The following is a 25914-nucleotide window of genomic DNA, read 5'->3' as shown; positions in this document are numbered from 1 at the left end:
TGTAGACATGAAAACAACAGCCAACTTGTAAACCGTTTTATTATTGTGCCACAACACTGCGATATTATAATTTTATGAGTGCATACATTGCGGTGTAAATCATTGATGATGTGTGTTGACGTGGATGAATTTGACGAGGAATCAAATGAGCGATGCATCCTGCGGTGGCGGAACACTAGGTGAGCGTGTAATGAAATTTCAAGTGTGGTGGAGGTATTCTGTATGATTATATACCCACTGCCTTGACAGTTAGTATCTGCAGCACAGATAGAAGGGACTAAAAAGAAAACATAGTCTGGGGAGATGCATTGAGCAGAGCAATTAAGTGCCCCCACGTGTCTGCATACACAACATCACCTAAATGGGACTCTACAGGTACCCTCCAGTGTGGAATAATCCTCAGTGTGCCGGTGCTGGATGGCCACTCCACCAGCCAGGTCTACGCTGCTTGTTAAACTTGATTTATTAGGCCTATGTTTACTCAGGCTTTCCCAGGCAAGGCAAGGTCAACAATAATGTTCTTCTGAATGGAAATAAATCTCCACCAAGCTGCATGGAGCGCACCGGCCGGCAACCTTTCATGGCATACGAGATCACACCGCCCACCAGCAGCCCTCGCTCGGCGCACTTCCCATCGCCTTAGTAACCAAGGTGTCACTTGAGAGCATTTGAAAATTGGTGCCCCTTCTGTTCATTTTTTTCTGGTGCTCACCCACCACTTACAGCTCTGCTTGATGCTACAAATGTTCACGCATGTGGGAGTGCACAAGCATTAAATCAATTAAGGGATTCATACTTTATACAGCCTGAGGTAGCAGTGAAAACAGGGAGACAAAAGAGTCGACATGGCTGCTACAAAGTAAGTCAGCTAACAAGGTGAATGTTCACATGGGCACTGTAAACCATGGCATGTTTAAATCCTTGTTTTTCTTATGTGTTTGGACAAAATGGTTCTCCTTGTACAAAAATGTAATAAATAACCAAAAAAAAAAGTATTATAAAAGATATTTATGATCACGTGTGGCTATACTGAACACATTCCAACAAAACTGACATGTAATCTTGTCACCGCAAAATTAAAATGTCAGATAAAAAAAACAAATATAGACAGTAAAATGATCATCTAAAAACATAAGTCAGCTTTCATACAATACAACCACTGGGCAGCTCATCTGACCCAAAATGCCACTGTTTTAAGACATTCACAAAACTAAAAGTCAATTAATCACATACTGCAGCAACTGTTGGAAATCAGAAGCCTCCGTGAGAAGGGGTATGTAACTTGTCATTCATCGCAACATGCAATGTAAACATGCTTGACAACAAAATTACTCCACCACAGCTGCACTTGGTCTCGCATCAGGCATAAAAGTGTATAATAAGATGGGAAGGCAATTTTCACACTTTTCAACATTAAAGGCACTGGCAGAGCATTTACTAGAAAAAATATATAATTCAAAGGTCAGCGAAGTAGCAATAGATGTTTCAAACAGACTACATATAGCTGTGGTGCTTCACAAGGACAACACTTCAAGAAACTAGTATGCGCTGCAGATATGAAAATACGGTACAAATACAACTGAATTAATAGGGGACATCTTACCCTCTAAAAAGGTAGTTCACCTTGTTCTAATTATCTGGCTATTACTCAAAGCTGTTGAAGGAGAAATTATAAGGCAAGAATAAAAGTCGTCCCATCTTGCCCATTAATCTACATATTTAACTATCCTTGTAAAAAACCTGAGTCATGTCATGTGTTACGTGTCATCATTCCAGTTACTGCAAAGGGAGGGAGTGTCTATTTAAAGTACCCATTCAGTATGGCTGGATTTTAATTTGGGAACATCCATTACACGCACTGTAGCTGTATCTAAAGATTAAGAGACAAATTCAAGTATTTTAAAACATGAGAAACTGAGAGCTCATTTCACTGTCTGTCGATTATATTACCTTCAAAAAGTTAAAAAAGAAAAAAAAGTCAAGATGTTCCAAAAGTAAATTAGTGGCAAACTACCAGTGCCCCCTTTGGGTATGGGACTAGCTTCAACCTTTTGGAAATGTCATCCACCTCCTCTTTTTCTACATTTGTCACTTTTAGCACAATATCTAATGAAGCACAGAGGAAGAAAATACCCAAAATTCTGCCTCGGCGGTTTGTCAAAATGGTGACATGTCGCACTGGAGTTCAACACCTAGTGCCTTAATGCAGTCATTAGTTTCTCTGTATAAAGTTGGCGGTAGGAAAAAAAAAAAAAAAAACTTCAGGCAAGTTTAAAGAACAGAATACCCACTGCTCCTTGATCAAGTGGCAAAGTAATGCAGTTAATAACAAACAAGGGCCTATTTAATATTGCCCAAAGGCACAAGAACATTTAGGTGAACCCCATGGGACAGATTGGCCAGATTTCCATAATGTTCTGTAACAATATGCTTACTTTCATTTTAAGAAATTAACTCTTGCCCACAGCGTTCCTTTGAGCTCAAATGCACTGAATTCCAATGCATAAGCCCCCAAGCTAATTCAGTTTGCTTCTAACTAAAATCTTACGGTGTATTTAAACACCCCTCTGAGAAAATAGAGAACAAATGCACAAATGTTCAAACTTCATTATTCCCATCTGAAAAAAGTGGTGAAATAGGTCTGTAACTGTCTAAACTACAGAAAGAGAGAAAGGTAATTCAAATATCTTGTATGAAAAAAATGTAAAATCTCCTTCAACAATAGTCTACAGTTAATTGCATAAAATCAACCACCAGAAGATGTAGTAGTGTTTAAACTTGGTCTCCTTTTTACCTAACTTTTTCAAAACATGTTAATTTGAATGTGCCCAATTAACAGAACATTTAAATTTTGTGTCACATCTTTGTGTCTCATTATAAGCCATTTCAAATTTCTGTTGTAGTCATTATCAAAAAATATAAGCTACGAAATGTAATAGTACAGCGAGATTTAAGCATAGTTTAAAAAGGTAGGCTGTACTCTGGTGCCATTAACACACAAGTAGAGAGTGTCAAGAGGGCTATTAACTTAAGTTGTTAGGCTATTCCTCCAGACAATGTTATGAGTGCATTAGCAGCAGTTCTTTATCCATATCATTTAAAGCCTCACCTGCTGCATACTATAATAAAGAAAGTGTGAAGTGAATGTTCAAGCCAAACTCTTAGCATCGTCCTCAACTCGATTCGACGCTTTTCACGCAAGCACAATGAAGTCGTGAGGCCACTACGACACAAGCATCATTCCAGTCATTAGATCAGGCAAAACTACGGCTCTTGAAGTGAAGCGTTTAAATGCTCCACTCGGTCTACTGATTTGATGAGGCCTTTGATATCCCTTCAGTCCATTAAGCAGTCAAAGTGAATATAGCAGCATATAAAGAAGACATTCACTCAACTTAATTTCATCCCTGTAATGTCAGCAGTTGCCATATATAGATTTAGTGGGCAAATCTGACTCTGCTTTTTTATTGTTCTTTGCCGTATAGAGGCCAAGGAATAAACTGATTGGGTTTGACAGTGAGCAACCACATGATGTTTTCTAAGATGGATACATAATATGCATTGGCGTTAGCCTTTAAACTGGCTTAAAAGCACAAATTACTTTCCATCAGTCTGCCCTCACATATGGATTTGGTATTTAGTGCTTCTCTAAGCATAAAAAAGCTCCATTTGCATTTTCCTAGATTGTTGCATCACAGGTAAAATATCTGACTTCTCCTCCACATATTTTAAGTCTATAAACCATCAATGAAGTTGTTCTGCTGTCAAATTGTGTTCACAATGTTTCCCAAGAGCTTAATTTGTTTATCTTTCATTCTTTATTCCTGTTGCTGATAGCATCTAAATACCTCATGAGAAATGGAGGTGAAGTTTCTAAGTATATTTTCCAAATGTAGACATTATATTAAGTTAACCCTTGTGCTATCCTCAAAGGGATACAGTGGGGAATAAATGTACCCCTCTGACGTTAAAACAGTTTCCAAATAAATAAAGAGCATAAACACCACAAGGCACATGAAGAACGGAGACAATGTAAGGCCAAGTCAGATGGTTGTTATGTACCCGGGTCAAATTGACCTATATATCTATGGGTCCATTAGACCGGTCACATTTGTAACCCTCTGTATCCCTTGAGGATAGCACAAGGGTTTAAAGTGTGCCATGTCATTCAAGTTAGTATATTTGTCTTTGAATGTTATATAACTGATGAGCTGTCCAGGCATTCCTAATCTCACTATCAATAGAAATTATTATTACATCCTCTTTTCTCTCATTGGCATTTACAGTAGCACACATGTGACAGAAACTCTATCAGAACAGGTTCTACAATTTCCTAATCTTCCCATGTAAGTCGGCAGTTATCTTATCATTTAAAGATAAGGCCTTGATGAAAAAGGTCTTTTATGGGAAAAATAGTTAGCTTGCAGCATGAAAAGCTGAAGATAAGAAAATACAGTCAAACATGAATCTAGATGTCAAACTGTAAAGAAAGAACTACATGTTTAATATAAGAAAATGAACTTGAGTTACTTGGTTGGATGTGGGAGCCAATCTTAATTTTTGTTAATGCTGTTATCAGTCTTGTAATTTGGATGTTATTAGCTCCAGGGAGATCAGCACAGCAAGCCAGCCCCAATAAGTTTATCAGGCTCTTGTGCAGAAATTGGATAACATCTCAACGCAACATGTTAGGAGCTTTATTGGCTCTTTGCCCCGGAGATGCTGTGCAACTGTGGCTGCAATGGAAAATACAAGTTTACATAGTGCATTTTTGTCTCAAAATTTCTGTTCACTTTTGTAGAAGAACTTACAAAACACGCAAGTACTTTGTATATATAAAAAAGAAGACAGACTAAATAAAATATATCTAGACGGAAATGAGAAGAAACGGAAGGCGGGGACTGACTGCATTGTAACTTCCCAAAGCAAATTTAAAATTATAACGAACAAAATATAAGAATAATCACTTTCTAATTTTAAGGTGTGAGGTTGAGTAAACAAAATCATCAGCATGTTAATATACATAGACCTAGATAAAACAAAAGATCAATGATATGTCCTCAAAGTTCTATTTTTTTAATTGTGTAATTTGTAACTGAACAAAGCTAACATATGGTGTTATACATGACTTTCCTTGTGAAGTTAATTAGGGATACAACCAGGTGGGCTGTGGCCATTTGGCTTAAAAAACAAGCTCTCCTGTTTCTTTGTAAATAATTAGATTTTCTGCCACAATGATTCCTTCCCTGGCCCACATTGGAAACAAAGGGCCATTTCTTCCTGGAAACCTAATCTATCTAAAAAGATGAAAAGAGATTGTTATTATCCAATTAATCCTGCTCATGGCCTCAGGTTATTTAATGTGTTGAAAGGCCATTAAAAACCCCGCATGCGACAAATAAAATAATGAGGATCTTAATTTGCTCCATTTGGGGAAAGGAGAGCTATAAACAAAAGGTGGCAAAATCAGAGCCAACAGACAGGCTAAGATATTTACACAAATTAGGCAAATGATGCATACTGTGAACTTTTCCATATTTAATATTTGACATCAATGACGATAATTTACCTATGGTGTCCAGGTGATGCTGTATAAACTGGAGAAACAAAGCTGAGAAAGACGCATTCTACTGAAATGGCTTTCAAATAGTGGATCAAGGATTTTGGTTTAGGACAATTTGGATTTTGGTTTTGTGTCAATTAAGATAGCAGAGGAAGGCAAAGACAAATTAACCATGTGGACAATCATGCGTGGTCAGAGTATAGGATAAAAATTCATCTTTAGTGACAGAAATTTTTTGAGACAGGAGTATTGCAACAGTTTAAAAAGTTTAACTGGAGGGCCAAGAATGAAAGGCGTGACTAAAGTGCACTGATGGAGCAAATGATTGGCAGTGTTAGTGCCTTGTTCAACATAATGGATATGATTGACACATTACAAAGAAAACAAAATGCAGGTAGCTTGTGCCCTATCTCAAAAAGTTACAAGACCTCAAATATTATTCTGACTATGTTCTGATCCATCTACTCCCCGTAGATGTGGCATCAGAAGGGCAGTGCAAAATGTGTTATCTTAAAAATCGATCTGGAATATAAATTAATTCTTTCGTTTTGTGAAACCAGCAGTCGGTCGATAAGGACTAGGCACTACTTGAGGAATGTCACAGATACCACTATGATAATTTTGAATATTAAGCCTCACTTTATCTGCAAATGCCATCCGAGCCGTAACCACCATCAATAATCCTTAGGCGCCCCAGCGACAAGATTCATGTTTTCTAATAAAAGCGCCATCTCCCAGTACTGGTCAGGCCCACTGCCTACCAATAATGTCATTCATGGAAGTGTTTATTGAATGCAGAGAAGGATGGCACTAACTAAAAGACAACAACAGGCAATACAGAAAAACATTGAACTTCAAACTACTATTCGAAGGAAGAACACAATTCTATAAGGCAGTTTTAGAGACTGCTTGGTTCAGAAAAGCGTATATTCACTGGATACTGAAGCAAAGCTTTCTAAAATGTTCCTTAATTCCCAGCATTATTTCTTCCTGTACCCCTTCTTTCTGCTCTGCAAGTTGGCAAACCCAAATCCTTTTTTGCCTGTCTGCATTGTGCATGGACTGATCTCAGTGTGGCATGAACTACATTCCTAGGACTTTAAGCTTTGTAAGAAAAAAAATAAATAATAAATCTAAAATACCTACCCTTTTCTCCCCATACTGAGGATTACACCTCGATAAGAACCACAGTTTTACATGGGGCAAGGATAATACCATGGAAATGGAACCTTGTTTCTGCTACATCTTAAGTGACTATGGAAGAAAAGGGAGTGTCTGGTGTCTCTGTAGCCCTAAGCTCAGACGAACATGACTATAGAGGGACTTTTATCTGGAGCAGACCCTGTGAATAGGTTTAGATCAGTGTGCATCTTTGTAAGCTATAAAAGAAAATAAATGGTCATACATGTTACTGTTTTAAATCATTTCCCTTCATCTGAATATTCTAAGAACACATCATGATGAAAAAAAGGAGTTCTCTGAACTTCTTTTAAGGTGGCTTGTTTTGGTTTACCCCATAATGACTTTTAAAACCATTTCTACAATAGTGGCCCATCTCCCATCTTAAATTCAGGAGGAAAATACCAAACTCTTCCTTCTTTCATAAAGTTTACAGTTCCCCAGTTATGTAGCTATAGGCCTGTGCTGCCTATGGGACCTCCCATGAAGCACAGAGCACCTGTACTTTCTTGTGCTCTGTGTTTATTGCATGTCTGTGACTTTGTGCCTCCTCTGTCTCCATCAGTAAAGGGTTCTTCTGCTTGTCTATAGACATGTCTTCAAACACTTTCTGATGTGCTGCTACTGGCCTAAGCCCTGTGTGCGATTCTGCCCCACTGCTAGGAAACTTTATGGTAGCAAGTTTGTGGTATTTTAAGGACTACAGACAGAAAACTAAACTATTTCATTAATAAAGAAATATAACTATTGGTGTTACGATGTATTGCATGCAAAGAGTAATATATTCAGTGTTGGGAAGAATACTTTGAAATATATTTAGTTACAGAATACTGAACACCTGCATTAAAATACTCTGATTAATGCTAGTTGCACTTTTTAATGCATTTATCACAAATTGGACTGGAAAACCTTGAACAGGTATTCATATGACCATCAAATATTCAAAGAGAAGGTATATGGGAGTCAGCTAGAACTAAACTCACTCCAATGCGTTTGTCAGGAAACAGACAACGATTGTGCTTTTAATGAAGACACTATTAGAAATAATATTTTAAACTGCAATCAGTTGAGTGTTTTACATGTGTTTATTACATATGATGACAGCAGAGAATTCAAATATTTTGGGATATCAATAGTAAATATTGTATAATATGAAAAAAACATCACAACTCACAAAAACTCACATCAGTACAGATAATCAAATTAGGCATCACATAACTGTTTATACAGTGATGTGCAGATAAAGCTGGTCCTAAACAGAAGAGACTTAAACTAGGGGTACTTTAACAAAAAGGCAACATGGATCCGTATTATGTGCCTTGCTTGTTTGCAGTGTGTTGCTCATGCTGTAGCAAGTGCAGCTACAAAGGTGAAACAATTACTTCCCTCCCCCTCAAGTGATGGCTGCCACCTCACCATGCCATGCTACCTCAATGTCTCTGAGCTCGTCCCCCTTTAAACACTAAAGATGGGTCTCCGTGCTCACAAGCACTTACCTACTTTAAGGTGATGCAAACGCCAAAGCGTTCACTACAAAGTACATAAGTTTCAGACAGAGACGCATGCTCTCAACAGAGAGCAAGGAAGAAAGTGTTGGTGGAGGAGGAAGAGGTGACAGGCATGTGAGGAACACCTTCTGAAGTGTCAAAAGATGGGCTCTGCTGATGAAAGAGTGTAGGAGAGGGGAAGGGAGCGGGGGAGGCGGGGGAGAGGGAGACAGAACAAGCTGATGTCACATCTGAGCCTCTGCTCAGGCTTTCAAGTCAGGAGCATTGGCTCTGTATTCCACTAGAGCCTCCCGCATGACTTTAAGGTCTGAGCATGTATGTGCATTTATGTGTGCAGGGAAACAGTTCACACTTTACTGTTTACTATAAAAGAAATGGGACATGCTTGTACAGTTTGAGGATATAAAAGAGGGCTATACTCTAAATGGTAATGTCTCACTCTGCACCCAAGCCATTAATTGCACACACTTCTCAAGTGCCTAAGATCAGATGTTAGGAGAGTAATGATTAACAGTAATATAAACATAAGACCACCACTTCTAAAACCTGCAGAATCAATATAGCAGCCTGGACCTGCATAGAAAAGTGCTGCAGAACAATCAATCCCCTTAAGGTTTTGAGAATCCAGTCGGGTAGCTTAGCCTGAAGGAGCAGAGACAGGGGCATCAATGTGGGCACAGGGGAGCCCAGCGCAAGACAAAGCCCTGTCAATAGTACTTGCTTTTCCATCAACTCTCTTGCTTAATCACCTTGGTCTTAATGTGCCTTTCTATCCGACTGGCCTGCTCCCGTTCCAATATATCCAGCATGAGCTCGCCCTAAACAAACATCCACCTGCCTCTAACTCACTCACTCTCAAAGAAGGCCCCATCCATCTCAGCCAATAGTAAAGGTCTTCATTACAGGCCATGTAGTGAAAGTGTTCGGGGAGATTTGTCCGTATTGATGGTGTCTCTATTGTCTATTCCTGGTGTAAAAAAAAGCACCTTTATAGTAATTACCTTCCACTCTACCTTAGGGTCAAGTCAGAGTTAGTTTAGGCCCCAACAAAGACAGCCACAAAATAAGATCTACCATGAAGTTACCCTGGAGTGAATAATAATAAGCACCAATGAAGAAAGCAATACATTATAATAAAAATTCTAGGGAAAATGTTATGAGTATTACAATGGCAGCTGTGGCAATAGGAAATGTAATTACTCATCTGCCCAAATTAGTTAATGTCTAACAGTCCTAAAACCAATTTGTAATACACAAGTTACCAAGCAGGCAAGCGGGTACAACACAAATTGCATACACAAAATACATTAAGTGATGCATGGAGCTGTAAAAAAGAGCTGGCATGAAGACACAAGTATGTAAGCCTGCGTACCTGGGCATTACTTAAGACAACTTTAGCACAAAGCTCATCTTCATTGAGTTAATTAGCATCACGCAACAGTCAGTAGCTTGCAGTCATGGGTAGGAGGAGGACCCAAGGGAGCGTGCACTGGCTTGGTGTCGATTGGAGTAAAATGGCTGGCCTCCCTGATGAGCACCCATTATCCCTCAGTGCCTCCCGCAGTCACATCCCGCTAGACGCTAATTATTGGAAAGGCAACCGTGTGATTTCCTAAAACATACAGATGTACTTTATTTTATTTATGTCCGTAAGTGGTTTTTGTATAATAATAATGTTGAGAAATATGTGTAAGAAATATTTGCTGAACTAAATGTGCTGCTCCTAATTAAGATTTGTTGCTGAGCGGCTTTAAAATAATCTAAAAACATTTGAATGGCAAAATTTTGAAAATAAATCTAAGCATTATTTAAAGTTTCGCTTTGTAATTTTTCTGATGAAGAGTCTGCCACCTGCTGGTCTCCTTGGAGATGTTACTGCTTTACCTAAAATGTTTCCCTGTATGACATTAAACTTGAGATACTCCATGGAGACAAACGGGTGACACCATAATATTCAGTTATAGGTCACATCTGCGGAAAGACAAGCCCACTTCTTGCAAGTGTTTGTTTGCATTTTTATTCTTTTAATGCCATACAGTGGAACATTTCAGCCAAAGCAATAACATCTCAGAGAAGACAAGAAGGTGCTGGTGGATTCTCCAGCAGAATGGAATAATCTTATGTGTTAATATAGTGTTATAAATAGAATGTGTTAATTATTATATATTCAGGTGTAAATGTTTTATGCTTCAATGCAATAACAAACTTTTTGCACTCCCATATCACCATTTAAACACCCATACTGCCAAGTGTGACCAAATTAATTTGCTTGCTCTATCATTATCTTAGCACCTAATAACTGCTGAGTACAATCACGTCACATGGCACCACTGCATTAGAGATATGTGTAACTGAACAGTGTTACCATTGACAAAAAGAAGGTTACACAAATAATATACATTCAACTGGGCAATATTGGATGATTTAAAGATCAAAAAGAGCAATTACAATTACAATTACATTCTCAATATGATGGCCTCATAGTATAGTCAAATTAAACTTTCACTAAAGCTATATTTCATTATATACATTAACACATTTTGCCATGAAGTGAAAATCAGGTGTATATGTGCTACTATTGTAAATTTATTAAAATGTGAGTACTGGTTTAGGCATACATTTTTACCATTACACATTACATCATCACTATAAGTTCACCTAACTTTAAATAATAAATAAAAAATTGATGTTTTAGTTTCATAAAAAGTTAAAGTAGGTAAAGGATACCTGTTTTATAAAATAGATAACCTTTACCTAAGAAGAGGGGATGAATGAAAAGATAGGTGCAATACAGAAATGAAAATCTGTGTGTAAGTATTAATATCCCATACAATATTGGAGATGCTTGATAAAAGGAGAGAGCACCTAGCTTGTATGTGTGGGGTGGTAGAAAAGGGAAGTAGAATCAAAAGAGACACATGTAAGAGTACTCAAAAATCCATCAGGAATTGCAGGGTTTACACTTCTATTTATAAAGGCGGGATGGGAGCGAGATACTGACAGCCATTCATGTTAGCAACATAAATAAACAATACCGAACACATTTTAATACAGCCCGAAAATTTTCAGTTTCTGGTAAAAGTATACTATAAAGTTGCATACAGTTCTAATGAAAGCCTGGACCTAATTTTAATTTACTCTTGTAAGACAAATGTTTGTTGCTAAATACGAAAAACAAAACTGAGATTGCAAAGTATGAACTATTCATTTTACACAGCATTTTCTTGGACAATAACTAATACGTAAGTTAGTGACTGGACAAAAAAGGTGACCCTATGAGGCACATTGTTACTAAGAATCATGGTAAATTTCCATGTCCTTGTATGCCATGGCACATTTGCAAGAGTGACAAAAAAGCAAATAGTAGACCGAAAACTATAAAGGAAAGAAGTGTGTGACAGTGGCAGAAAGGACTAACTGGGTTCAAACAAAGGTCAAACTAAAACATTTTCCTGACTCATAGTTTGAAAACAGGTACAAGCCCTTTAAATGAATAAGTAAGTATGTGTGGGGTACCATACAGTGGTTAACTACTGTAGTAAGAGTCCTAACAAAACCTTAGCAATGATCATGCTCATTATGCTTTACAACAGCAGTTTAGGAAGTGCTGCTTTGCCAATTAATTAGCTAAAATTAGCTGTTGATGAAAACATCTAAAAGGCTTGGACTCAGACTTGCACAGTGTTATTAAACTTAACAGTGTGTATTTGACTACAGTGACCAAATCAGGTTGAGAGCACTCACATCGGTCAATGATTATTTACATACTTTGAGAGCAAACTGAAAACTGAAATAATATTAATATGCATATTATGATACATACAGTATTATGATGCAGAAATGCCAACGCTAAATAGAAAATACCTCTTTTTAATAACAAATAATGATTATTATTAATTATGTTTAGGGATGTCCCAATCACATTTTTTTGCCGAGTCCGAGCCCTTTGATTTTCTATAAAGCATTATCAAATGAACTCAGAGCAAAGAATAAGATTCAGGATGTATGGGGGATCAGATTGTGTTGATTTCAATGTGTAGTATTTGGGCTGAACTTGTGAAAAATTAAATGACAAAAACTTTTTTTTTTTTTTTATTATTAACTTTTCTAACCATGAACCATGATTGTTGAAAATCTTCACTTTTGACAGGTCTTAAAATGTGTAACTTAGTATATTTAATGAACTGGACAAAACAGGAACCAGACCAGAATCAGATCAGACCTGAAACTAGATTCTGCACAATCTAGAGTTTGTATAGTTGATATTATATGGAGGCATGTGCATTACATTTGAAACATTTAGGCTTGTCTATGATATCCAAATAATACAAAATCTTACCAAATAAAAACGAGATGACAGAAGCCCCACAGCATCCCCCCCCCCTGCTCCCCCGTACCGCCAACACATCCACAAACCCACAGCGGAGCACGCACCGCAACATCGGTCCCACGGCTCAGTATACACTCCGTGCCGCTGGACGGACCCTCACCGCTAAAAGCGCCAGCTCCACTGCGCAAAAGCGTTGTTTGTTTTGTTTGCAAAAAACTGCGCCGTGCAATAACACCATCGGCCGCGCAGGTGTGAACACAGAACCACAGGTAACAACACCAGAGCACAGCATGGCCCAAAAGTTACAGCGTAAGTGCGCCTCTAATACAGCAGGCGTTGGGGCAGATAGTTGCCTCAGAAAAACTGTTGTGCGCTGTGTGTCCTCTGTGTCCTGTGTGTTATATATAGAGTCCGACCGATATATCGGTTGGCTGATGTTATCGGCCGATATGGGCACCTGGAGGCATATCGGCTATCGGCTGATATGTTTGCTGATATGGCCCGATATTTCCCGAGGGCATGTTATACGTTGTTATAAAGCTTAGACTATCTACATTATGTTCATTTAATCCAATTTACAGACAGATAAATGTCCTAATATGTGGCTCCGCATCAGTATTTATCTGCAATTCAAGATTTACAGTGAATTTTTACATCACTAAATATATCGGCAATTATATCGGCTATCGGCAGCGCCAACTCCCATTATATCGGTTTCATATCGGCCACAACAAAATCCATATCGGCCGGGCTCTAATTATATACGTATATTATTTGTCCGATACCTGATCGGCACATAACATTTGAGTCCGGATCGAGTCCACAGTCACATGATCGGATCGGGACAACCCTAATTATTTTTATTAGTCATAATTGTACTTGCTAACATTATATTGTACATGGCGCTCAAGGAGAAGAGGCATGCTATGTGCTGAGAACCAAAACAGTATTAGCAAAAGCCGCAAAAAAGTAATATTCTTCAAGGTTATTTAAATTCATTTTGGGCAAAAACTGAATAAAAAGGAGCTTTTAAAGTGTTATGTCACTACCCCAAGTGTTTTTGCTTTGTTGAACGCAGTGCGTTCAATTACCATCCACTCTAATATCTTTCATGTTAATCTTCATGTGGCTAGAAATTACAATGTGTGTCTTTTGTGTTGTCATATTAGGGAGAAGGTGATGTGTGATATTACTTAAAGGTTGTCTCTGAGGAGAGCGCTGAGTTAAGAAGCTTAGCGCCACAAGCGGATCCAACTAGCTGTGCTCTGCTGGTCGTCCCCGGGCCCACCTTCATGCCCTCATTATCCTCCTGACTCGCTCAGTCCTCCAGCTCTGGGTAAGGCTAATCCAGACAATCACAAAAAATCAGCAAAAAGCTATTTTAACATAAATCTGTAATGATGACAATTGAAAGGTAAGAGAAAGCCGTGCTATGTATGAAAACACAAGTATTCTATTCAAAGCAATAGTCTAGTATAAAAATGTTATCTTAAAAAATAAAATTTTAATACAAAGAAACACAATGATGATAGTAACAAACTTTACAATAGAACATAACTTTCAACACAAAAAATACCTGTGTATTTTATATCAGTATATATGTATATATATATATATATATATATATATATATATATATATATATATATATATATATATATATATATATATATATATATATATATATATATATATATATATATATATATATATATATATATATATATATATACATATTAATACAACCCTTCAGTAATAAATACCGTATATGAATTTAAATGAACCCAAAACTTAGAAAAAGAAGGAAATCGTAAGGGTGCAACAGTTGCCCTAAACTTATTGTATGGGACAACTGAGTCCTCCAATGGCTTGTAAGCCTCGCTTTTGTGATCTCAACTGATATTTCATGTGAATATGGAGCTCGAGGCTATTCTACAGTGTATCAATCAGTGTGACTGAGGTTTGAAGATGCATGAAACAAACCTGTGGGGAGTTGTGGAAGGGGTCAGCACTTTTCTCCTAAAGCATGGAGGTCAGCAAAAACAGCCCATTCTCTTTCCCTTGTTGCCATGCAAAAAGCCTTGTGTCAACAGACCTGCACCATCTGGCTCGTTATTTACCACATCGTTGTTATTCTGACACGCCAAACTTGACTTCATGTCGGCGGCAAAAGCTGCATATATGAATATCCAGTATGTGATTGGCATTGTTTCAATCTAACACAGGAGAAAACTTTGGAAACTATTAACTTCTGGAGTAAGTGCATGGCATTGGAATATCAAATACATTTATTGAACTACACGTTAACTCTTTCAACTGCTAGTGCTTTTCATAAAAAACAGCCAGTTTTTGCTTATTTTCAATAACTTTGCAATCCCACAAAAAAGAAACTGTGTTACATTAAAATGTAAATGTGTGTGCCAAAGGAAAGATCCAAGTCTCTGCTTTCATTAAAAATAAAAGAATTTGTTCTACGTGCATCTGTTCTTTTCTTATCAACAGCTGAACACCAGTTTTCATCAAAACCGGCCATTTTCAGACAAGACTGAGGTAAATGGACTTTTTATGAAATGTGTATAAATGTAAAAATATATGTATTAAATTAAAGTTCTCATTTACTATCATGTGATATTAGTAAGTCCTTAAGACAGAATTTTTTATCCTTGGCAGGGAATGGTTGTGAAAAATCTCCATCCTTGGCAGGCAAGAGTTAATTAAAATATCAGTCAGTACATTATATGAATATTTAGTGCATAGAAAAATTAATGTTCACAAGCTTCTCTACACTAAAAATATGAGGAATTTAGTACACAGCCAAAAGCAATTTAAAAAATCAGCACCATGGACAGCAACCCACAGTAAATGTTGGGAACACAGTTGACTGTCAGCTGATATGAAGAGTAAAAAACATCCCCTAGAAACTGCACTTAGTAAAAAAAAAAAATATATCTAAAATGATTGTAAATGGGAAGTGCTTTGTCAAACTACCAAGTTGCCAAAGTTTAGTAACAAGTGGCTTACCCACAATGACTCCAATACACATTTTTTTTCCTTTTTTTTCAATAGCTCTTTCAGCTCTTAGTATTACATTTCCTTGCATTAAATAAAAGATATGCATTATAAGCAAGTGACAACCAACCAGCCACTGTCAAAAGGTTCCTAAGGTCTACATTAAAGGCATATTCACCTTCACTATTTGACTGATTTAGGTGAAGGCTAAATGAAAGAGTAACTTAAGTGATTAAAGTAGAGTCCACAAAATGCTCTGTGCTAATCATGCATGATGTAAGGGCCTCACACCTTAAGTGAGGGCATTGTCTTTAATCAGAGGGTAATTTATTGAGTTCCATTTACAAAGCCATAATACTAGTGATCAAGCCCTTCGACCGTAAAATGCAATAAACTGGGGAAGTGTTTGTGAGCTAAGGCAAATAACAAGGCCCCACACATCATTTAGTTTTCATCATATCCCATTAGCCTAGAGCCAAATGGGTTTTAGGTTAAGAAAGTCGCGCCATTTTCAACTGGGTTCACTGAGGGGGAAATGTCACCATCATTATGCTTCACTATTGTCATATCTAGCTGCATGTTATGAATGCATTATCGTTACATGTAGTTGACTAAGCAGACAGGACCATTCCCTGAATATCTGGGATAAGTAGCTAGACATCATCAGAAATGGTACATCCCCATTTTACTTCACCTGAAGCAGAAAATTGTCTGGCAGTACTGGGGAGCCATTACCATCCTTTCTCTCCTTGCATTTCCGCAAGTTATTCGTCTCAACAGAGGCACAAATACTTGTCCATCAGGGAGAACAAAGCCATGTAATTGGCTGCTTCCTCACTTCAGCCCCGGATAGCACCATGTTAATAACAAACTGATGAGAAATTCATTAAGGCTCCAAATAAAAACAATCTCTCCTCGATAACAGACGAGTACATTATAATTAAACTGATGCCTCTCCTTTTTCATTAGGCCTTGGAGCCTGCAAAACATGGAGACAAAGCCGCTGAGATGGATGCAATTAAGCGTTATTGTTTTACTGCACATAAGTCCAAGATATAAAAAAGCAATGGCAGAAAGCTTTTGGGACAGGTTTTGGAGGAGCAGGAAGAAGACACTGTTTAAGAGCCAGGTAGGAAACTAACTGACCACACGAGAACTCAATCCAAAGGCAAGTCTCTGTGTAAAGCAGTATACAGCACAGAGTTTGTTTTCTCATTTCTATTCTTCTACATCAAAATTCAGAGTCTCTCCTTTTTCTTTGAATTCCTTCAAAATGAATGTGGAATGTGCCCACAGCGACACATAAAATACAAGAAAGCTGACTTCCAGATGGAGTGAAGGGTGGGAAACAAAGGTTGAGATGCGTAGACTCCCCGTCTACTTCCGAAAGCTCTGAACCAGTTTGTGGCAGGGGATGGGAAGTGTTTGTATCCCTGCTGTCAGCCATACCCTGCCTAAGCCACGACGGTCCACAGAAGCAGCTCAACCCAGGACCAAAGATTGAGTTCTGGATTCAAAATGCTCCATTCTTCTGGTCACATTGCCAGTATCACACGCACACTCTGGCAATCTATGCAAAGACACAAGGGCTAACTGCACAAATATGTGCAGAAAAATGAAAGCCTTGACCAGAAAGAAAATATGAATGAATGCACACCGCATCACCGGCTGCTGCAATTCTGAATGGAGAATAGTGTTGATGTTTTGACTATAAAGCACAAAATAGCAAATATCCTTGCTACAGAGAAACCTTGCTTTTACAGGCAAGGTAACAGGTTGACAAACTGATATCCTTTCTCTTGGGAACAGGAACATAATGTCAAGCTATTGGCAAACATTTCGCTTAGAGCCACTATGCCATTTGTGAGGGAAAAGCTATTTGTGCTCTGACATTATAGGACCCATCTTAAAAGGGGAGCTGTGTACACCAACCATTAGTACAGTAAACAACCACCAAAATGTGGCAGAAAATGGACCAAAAGCTGCGCTGAGTTAAACTTGCCTCAGTGTGTAACAGAATGTGAAAAAGTAAAAATGGCCAACAACCATCAATACATGAGGATGGGTACAGCAACTGTGGTTTGACCTTGAGGAAACAGGGAGTGGCCAGGTCAGGGTGATGTGGACCAATAAAGTGTGCCGAAATCATTAGGATGAACAATGCCATTCTGATGAGATAACATCTGGAGCAAAGAAGTCTAATACAGGACAGCTGCTGAGCTAATTAGTAGAACATTGAGCACTGTTAACAAATGCTCTAGCTATTGTAGACCACATTTCGGACCCAACCCCACTCACACATTGATGCAACACATTGAATATTTCATAATTCTTCTAATGACTAATTATGTGTGTGTAATAGTGCAATATCTGAGTTAATGTGGGGGTGCATCAGAGACAGAAATATTACAACTTCCCAGCTTGACATAAATGCTTATTGAGCGGCACTAAATTGTTCAATTATGGAGAAAATCTGTTTTGAGGTAACCTTTCAGCTTATTAAATAAGCCATAAATCAATCTTTAGGGCAGACGGAGAGCCGGAGTGGCTTTTAATGAGTGAATGTGAAACTGTTGGCAGCGCAAAAGTTTGTATGTGAGGTAAGTTGACTTCTATAGGGATGAATATAGTTCACCTTCAAGTGTAAACCTGGGATCCAATTAGGCAAGTGTTTAACAAAACAATGAAGGGAGAAAAACTTTGTGCCTGAAATGTTTGCTGATCATGAACCAGTATAATTACAGCACTGTCCATAAATTAAATTAAATTAAAGACTGCAGTGTTATAAAATCATGGTTTAATCATACTATTAATGTTTCTGAAAAGAACAATCAAGACATGTCTTCAGCTACCTCTCTCCAGGTGAACTTCAGGTGACAAAAGCCTTTCACACAAATTCTCAAGGGGGGGTACTAGATACAAGGTCAATTTCCAACATTAAGTGTTAGTGATAATACTACGTAATACATTATCCATTTAGAAAGTAAATTAATATATTGGTTAATATATTTTAGGGTCATTTCTATTGTCTATTGGTGTTCTCCTTCAAAATGCCTACACCATAGTCAACCGCAGCGTTAAAATAAAAAGAATTCAAAAAGCATTCATTAGTCTTTTAATTCTGCTTTAGTTTAACACTTGTATATGTATGAAGTAGGTACAGTAACAAGAGAAAAGTACATTAGTATGGGTGTTTAGGGAAATGGGAAGAAATACTATGAAGTCTTAACGCAGTCAACACTGCAACTGCACAATTCCTAGGAGAGAACGACGACGGCAGCGAGCTCCCAACTAGCGGTAATTGGTTTTAAAATAATAGAATTCATTACAGCTATGGCGCTTGTTCAGAAATGCAAACAGGGAAAGAAAAAAACATTCACTAGAGACTTGAGCTGAACTGCTTCACTAAAAACCATGGGGAGATGAAAGGCATAATTCAAATGACAATTTTAGAACCCTTAGCTCATTTATATCAGAAGCTCTGAAGATGTTGCCGGCATAAAAACATCAAGATTTTTTTTCTCAACTGTTCTTTTGTTCTACTTGCGGGGCATGGAGGGAACTTTTTCCCTCTCAGTTTCAGTCTTTTGTGGTGGCAAATTCCTTCTCCTCACAAAGAGACATGTGAGGTGACACACAAACAATCTAGCAAACAACAGCCGTTGGCAGCAGAGACAGCCGACTGAAAGCTAACATGGGAAATCTTGACAGGGAAGAAGAACAACACCTGACACATGACACAGAATCCGCTGCTTGTCTTATTAAATGACTGTGTAATTATACACATCAGGGGTCTGCAGAGTGAGGTCCTGTGTTTTATCACATCTGCCACTTTACTGTGAGCGATCCAAGGCCGACAGCTCAGGTGTGAAAGAGACATCGCAGCTAGCTACATTAAAAAGATCATCTTTCAAGACCACTCAGGACATAAAGAGACAGGGCAGCCATCTCCACATGATTGGATGTCACCTCCCATGCTGGGTCTATAGCCACCATCAAGGACAGGGCCATTTGGAACACTATACATCTGCCATCATATTACCACTCTCCAATATCTTGTAATTGGCCCCATTGTATAAAAATGCTTGTTACATTCTGAGCACAATTTGATAGCGCAAAAGACTTTAAAAACATATGTTACAACAGCAGCAAGGATTTAGCAGCTTTATTTACTTACTTTTATTTGGCACAGCACCTGCAGAAAAACAGGCTCCACCATATGGCTGTGCATTAAAAATTAATAGAGAATGTTAGTGAGGGCATCTGAGCTGAATGACAAGGTGGGAGAAGTTGGAACATACTTAGAACTCTAGACTGAGGAAAAGGAGATGTGCCTTTTCACCTGTCTCTGTCAACAGTGTCCATGCTGGAAAACAAACTGGACCATGAAGGAGAGCAGGGCCCAGCTGAGAGCATGTCTCAGCAAAACACAAGACGACCAAAAATCTGTAGTGTCAAAAGCACAAGATGTCAATAAGCAAATCTGCTTGGTCACAACGGGTGATGTGGGAAAAAAGAAAAGAAAAGCAGTAGGTCAGATATTCACATCTCAGTGTGAAAACTGCAGCAGATTGTTCCAAATATTGAGATAGCCGTATATTTTCTCACATAGACCACTAGACAGAATGTGGAAAAAAAATTGTGTCTAATTTTAGCATAACAATTGTGGCATTAGTTCCATAAGGTCAGGCTACATTTAAGATCTGACATTGCAATAGGTCAAGCAAGTCATAGGGAATATTTCTTTGCAACAGCAAAGGCTAAGTTCTTTCACTCTGTCAAAGGAACTCTTTAATTTAGAATATATCAACAGGAAATATATATTCATCTTGCCCTTTTATTAGCTGTCTTTGGGAAATTGCAATGTGCTTTGAAAGTTATTATAATTATTTCACACACTCTCCTGAGACAAAGATCAAATTTATATTTAAAAAAGTAGCATTAGTCCATTGTTTAGTTACCTAAGCTGTAAGAAGCCCATTAGGTCAATTCCATGGCAACAATGTGTGAACTCCTGTCCTGTGCATAGACCCAACGGGACATCAGGATAGCTGATCACTGCCACCAAGTGTTGACCGTGAGTACTACAATGTAATGAAAACAAATAGAATTGCTGATAGCATGACAATGCAAAATAATAAAATTATAATAATCAAAAAATTATGATGGTGACCAGTGTCTGAGTCAAAATAAGGTCAGACAATTGATATGTTGCAATACAAAACATTAGTCCAACAATGTTTTCCTTTAAGGCATATTTGAAACAAACTGGCCTCAATGCAGTTATCGATTCATGTATGCATTTGTAAATTTCTGAAGAAACAAGCCCCATATTGTGAGTGAAAACATTAAAAAAATCATAAAACTTGAAGTCTGCCATTTTAAGATTGTTTCATCTCTCCAGAGCACCCTTAGAAAGGAAACTGCTGTACAGACAATACCATGGCCATGATCTGGCCTTGATCATGTCACCGGTCACTAGCAGAGAGCGGCTGGGGAGTCGCTACAAACATGGCTGTTGATGAGGCGATTATGTGGCTTTACTCTGGAGCGCCTGAGTATGACAGTGGAGCTGGCAGGGAGACACTACACCTTGTTAGCACTCTGTTGTGCTGAGTGTACTAGTTGGTCGAATAGTAAGGCTATACCACAGGGCATGAGGGGCTTATTGCAAGTCAGGGGATTATAAACAGGCATCTGTGTTACAGCATCCATACTATATAAAGTGAGAAACAACAACGTTCTTTTCTTAACAGTCTCATAGTATTCCATATTATTTGTGCTCCTCCGGATCAAACTAAACTTTGAGTCTGGTGTAAAACAAACACATTAGCAGCAGTTACTGCATATGTGCTAAAAATGTTCCCTTAATGTATGACTGAAGTCTGCATTTGGAAAGACTAAAATGGCACTCTCATGAAAAAGCCTGGCAAGCAAAAGTTAATTATAACAGCAACTGCCGCAAAATGTTCTGTGCAAATCTTGACATAGAACAAGCCCACATTTTCCCAGCATCACATTTCTAAAAAACAGACAACTCCATCAACCACAGCAAATAACTTACTAAATATGCACAGTTGTAGGGAAGGATATGAAAGAGCTTAAGAAGCAAATAAAGAAATCTGGTGCAACTGGAGAAGCAGGCAACCATAAAACATGGAGGTACACAGAATTTCACAGCTGTGTGAACAGTTAAAGCAGATGCGATGGGATGTGATGGTGGCTGCATACAGAGAGGCGGGTTGTAAAAATATGCTATAAAGTTTATGAGGCCTAATGCGGCCCTGCAGGAGTCTCCAGCAGGGCTGAGCATGCCCACAGTGCCATTGAGAGTGTGACAGAGCAGCAGGGAGGAGACATACAACTGGGAGCATAGAGCGCACTCACAAGCTCCATCACTCTGTGGGGCTGTGAATACAAGACGCACATACGCACAACAACAAGCACACAATCAACAGAAATAACAATGCTGTTTTATTTCTCTACTACCTTAAAAATAATCTTTCTTACTCCATCTCCTGGACAATAGATAAATCCTACATGAATTATCAATGCATAGACATCAAACATATTGGTTGAGAACCTACAAGCATGAACACAGCCCAAAGCAAATAGACTATAAAAGACAGCCACTGCTATATTCACTGTCAGCCCGCTGTGACCACTTTAGTTTTTCGTGTTCCCTTCAAAATAACAAGAGATAGCTCTGCCCCTCTGATTGAAGAGCAATGATTGTTTCTACCTTACATTTGATAGAATGGGAGAAAAGGCATGAAAAAGGATGTGCAAAAATATTCTGTAAACACAGCGTCAAAATGTGAGACTTGTATACCATGCAATTAACAATAGAGCAGTTTAGTTCTGTAATTTACATACAACTTTTTCATTGGGCAGGTTCCAAAAAATATATATTTCTAAACCTTCTGCACTTGTGAATGTAAGAGTTGGTAGCCTTGGTTGGCTTCATGCAAACAAGACATAATAGTCACCAAAGAATGTTCAGCCATCATAGGTTATTTTAAATTGTGCTGTTCTTTACAATTCGACAAACATATTCTACCTTCTATCTATCTAAACGAGCAGAAAATTATTCAGTCCGGCATTCAAAGAGAGATCTTATTCAACCACTCCCACCCTAGTGCATGTTTCCTTGATCTTTATTTAAGACAGAATTTATGGTGAACACTGGCTGGGGGCAGGAGAGGCACACACTATTGATTAATTTTTCATTGACATTCTTTTAACGCACCAAGGACACGTGCCACATCAAACCTGTTCACTCGGCACATGGTTTAATACTGGCTTGAAACAAAAAAGTCTTGTGAGGCTTGTGGATTTAAAAGGTAAAAAGGAGAATAAGTGGAAAAGTATACTTTGATTTTCTTTCAGGAATACTTTCATAGGCCTTTGGTAAACATTCTAGACCCACTGAAGAAGTACTTTATCAGAGTTAAAGAGAAGCCAGATGTCTTCTTATGCTCTTGTCATTGGAAGGCTGTATAGTCCTCTGGCCTTCCACATACTCATTACTCAGGCACTTACATACACTGTACCAGCTTGGCGGAAGCACCATGAGTCCTGCAGTATATATTGATCTTTGACTGTTGGTCAAAGCCACAGAATTCTGCTTTTTCACACATGGATTACACAGTTTTCTCACTGGTCCAGTCTTAACACTCATTGTCCCAGCAGCAGTTTTTTCCAGCTGCTGGGACTGTCAATAGTAGTGCTTAGAAACTCAAGTATGCTTTCTCAATCACGCTGCATGAGTCTGGCACATATTGCTTTAACATGGCCTTTGATTAGTGACATAAACCAGTGCAATGTTTACCACAAACTGTAGAGTGAGGACGAACATTGGTCTTAGCTTACACTAGCCCATTGTGACCAGCAGGTGCAAGGTATGCATGCACTCTCGTTGCCTTCAGTTGAGCTGCAGGAGGTGAAGACAGTAGGACTTAGTAGTGATGTATTTCGGGCATAACAGTTTGACTGGATTAAAGCCAATTCAGTCAGCCTCTATTCCCACCTCTAAGTCTACTGGGAGAAGCCGAGTGCCAGAGAGATTTCATGCCTGAGACAGAGGAGTTAGAGTTGTGTGTTCCCTATAGACAATCCTAACCAACACTTCCCTCTAGCACATCTAAGAGCGCTCAATCCCAGAAGCACGCTGACAGCGTGAAAATGGGAATGTGCCACCAAAGCAGGGAGCTAACTGTAGGCCATGATTGGCTAACCAGGCTAAATGTCTTCTCTTTCTTTTCTACGAAAATGAAATGAAAAGAGTGGCAGCGGGACACTTTACAATAGCAGCCGTCCAAAAGTGTAGGATTAACCGTAAAGTCACATAAGTCACACATGGAAAGCAGAAAACTTTTAAACTATCAGGGCTACCTTCATTAAGTTATGTAGATGTTGTACTTTAGAAGGGGCAAATGTTAGATACATTTTACTGACAACTCACATCCACAAAAGGCTTTTTACCAAAGACTTGTCCAAGGACAAGATGGAAAATGAAATCAATATAACATTATTTTATAATGCTTCAAAGATGACCTCCTGTTAAGAGTTGTTTTTCACACCGCAAACAGGTTTTATGCTCCTATTGCAACATTTAAAGCACAAAACACTGAATCAAACAGATGAATTCACCATGAAGGCTCAGAACATGGCATAATACTGTGTGTGAGGAAAATAATGTCACTCAGTTGACAGCATGCCTTTGTTAACTAGAAAGACGCCTTTGTTAACGTGAAGGAGGCAATGTGAAAACCACAAAAACAATAGTATTTAGAGTATTTAGAAAAACACTGTGTGCAGACATCAAACCTTATTCAACAAAGATAGTCATTTATATAGTGTGTGCAGCCAATGGACTTATGTTCAGCACTCAAAAATATGTGTTTGTTGATTGTTAATTATTTTATTTTAGCTCCAGATTATTATTTAATATTTTCAAAACACACTCTTCCCATTTGAGCAAATGTAGATCTCAGTTTCTCATAAACCAATTACAAATTATGAACATTGGCTCTCTGTTAGCATAACAATATTCAAATGCTAATAGGTGTCTAATGGTGGTTTTCAAATGTGTGCCAGTTTATTTCCGTGAGGTATACTTTCCAAATCCTTCATTTCAAAGTGCTCCCATTTACACACCAGAATTAAGATGGCAATTTATAGCTCTTTAAAATTACAGTCCATTAGCAATATCAGGAACGAAAATAAAATCAGGGGTGTAACACAGCATTGAAAACACACCACTCAACATCTACCCCTCTTCAACTGTTTGTGTGTTTGAATAGAGACATACAATGAAAGTACACAATTGAGAAGCCAAGTAAATAATAGGCACTTACCGCAACTTTGCTCCCAGTTATCTGCATGCAGCGATCAGCGGAGGTTAATGTGCAAAAAGACAAACACAGCACAATCGTTAGTAGGCCAGACAATCATCTCAATGACCAGACAGCGACATTTGTGTGGCACGGGAAACATCAATCACGCAAAGGTGGAAGCGCACACTTGATCCCCCAAACTTTTAATGGCCATTCTTAACTGTAACTTAAGAAAATGCCAGCACGGTCAAGCTACAGTTTTATAAAACTTTGCTGAACAAAAACTGTGCAACAAAATATTCAGAAATTCAAATATATTCAAAGTTACCTGATGGTGATTTATTTGCATGCACGGTTAGAGGCATCAACCGCTGTGAAAGCGTGAATCAATAAGGTAGACGTGCTGGTTTTCACACAGGGGTTCTATTAAATGATTAATGGCTTACAGTATGCTGTTGTCATTTTGAACACGTTGTAGCATAACAACTAACTTTTTATGAAGCCAGTCTTTTATAAATCTCCCAAGTTGTATCAGGTAATGTAAGGTCAGTGTGCAGTGGAAGGTGGAATGGATTAAATTTCAGATATACTTTTTTGCACTGTAGAGTTGATTAGAAAACAAACATTGGAACATTAGGACATTAGTGGCCATTGCAGTAACTGAAGTTGCACTAAACCCTGAGGGGCTTCAATCAAACAGCTGCCAAAAATACTGAGCTTCACTTGTCAAATTTGTATATTTCCTGTGCTGTGAGCCTGAGCCGTCAGCATGTTCTACACTTAACCTTGCCATCTGTCAATAATGGTACAAGGCAAAGTGTGTGGACGTACGATCTTTGGTCACTTTTATAATTATTATTATTATTATTATTCACATCAATATATTCTGAAACATGATTAAATTAGCATGATTAAGATTTGAGGTAGCACGTCCTTCTTATTACAATTAAATTCACTTTTTATGCTTTCTCTAAGTCTGAGGACATT

The 25914-nt window shown here is 38.2% G+C and overlaps 1 protein-coding gene across 7 annotated transcripts in view; it reads right to left on the bottom strand.

Moving 5' to 3' along the window:
• The window catches only part of diaph2 (diaphanous-related formin 2), a 424564-nt gene that overhangs the window by 381757 nt on the left and 16893 nt on the right, over positions 1-25914 (bottom strand). For 6 of the 7 annotated variants that reach the window (XM_055158844.1, XM_055158843.1, XM_055158845.1 and 3 more), the window contains one exon: positions 24949-24969. The exons of the other annotated variant lie outside the window; for it this stretch is intronic. In XM_055158844.1, coding sequence (XP_055014819.1) covers positions 24949-24969 — 21 coding nt within the window. The remainder of the gene's footprint in view (positions 1-24948; positions 24970-25914) is intronic. 7 annotated transcript variants of the gene reach the window in all.

Source organism: Boleophthalmus pectinirostris, unplaced genomic scaffold (assembly GCF_026225935.1).
Source record: "Boleophthalmus pectinirostris isolate CB_2022bp ecotype Guang Dong unplaced genomic scaffold, ASM2622593v1 HiC_scaffold_23, whole genome shotgun sequence".
In the NCBI taxonomy this organism is placed as follows: domain Eukaryota; kingdom Metazoa; phylum Chordata; class Actinopteri; order Gobiiformes; family Gobiidae; genus Boleophthalmus; species Boleophthalmus pectinirostris.
The sequence above is the reverse complement of the archived record's forward strand: the minus strand, read 5'-3'. Positions and strand labels throughout refer to the sequence as shown.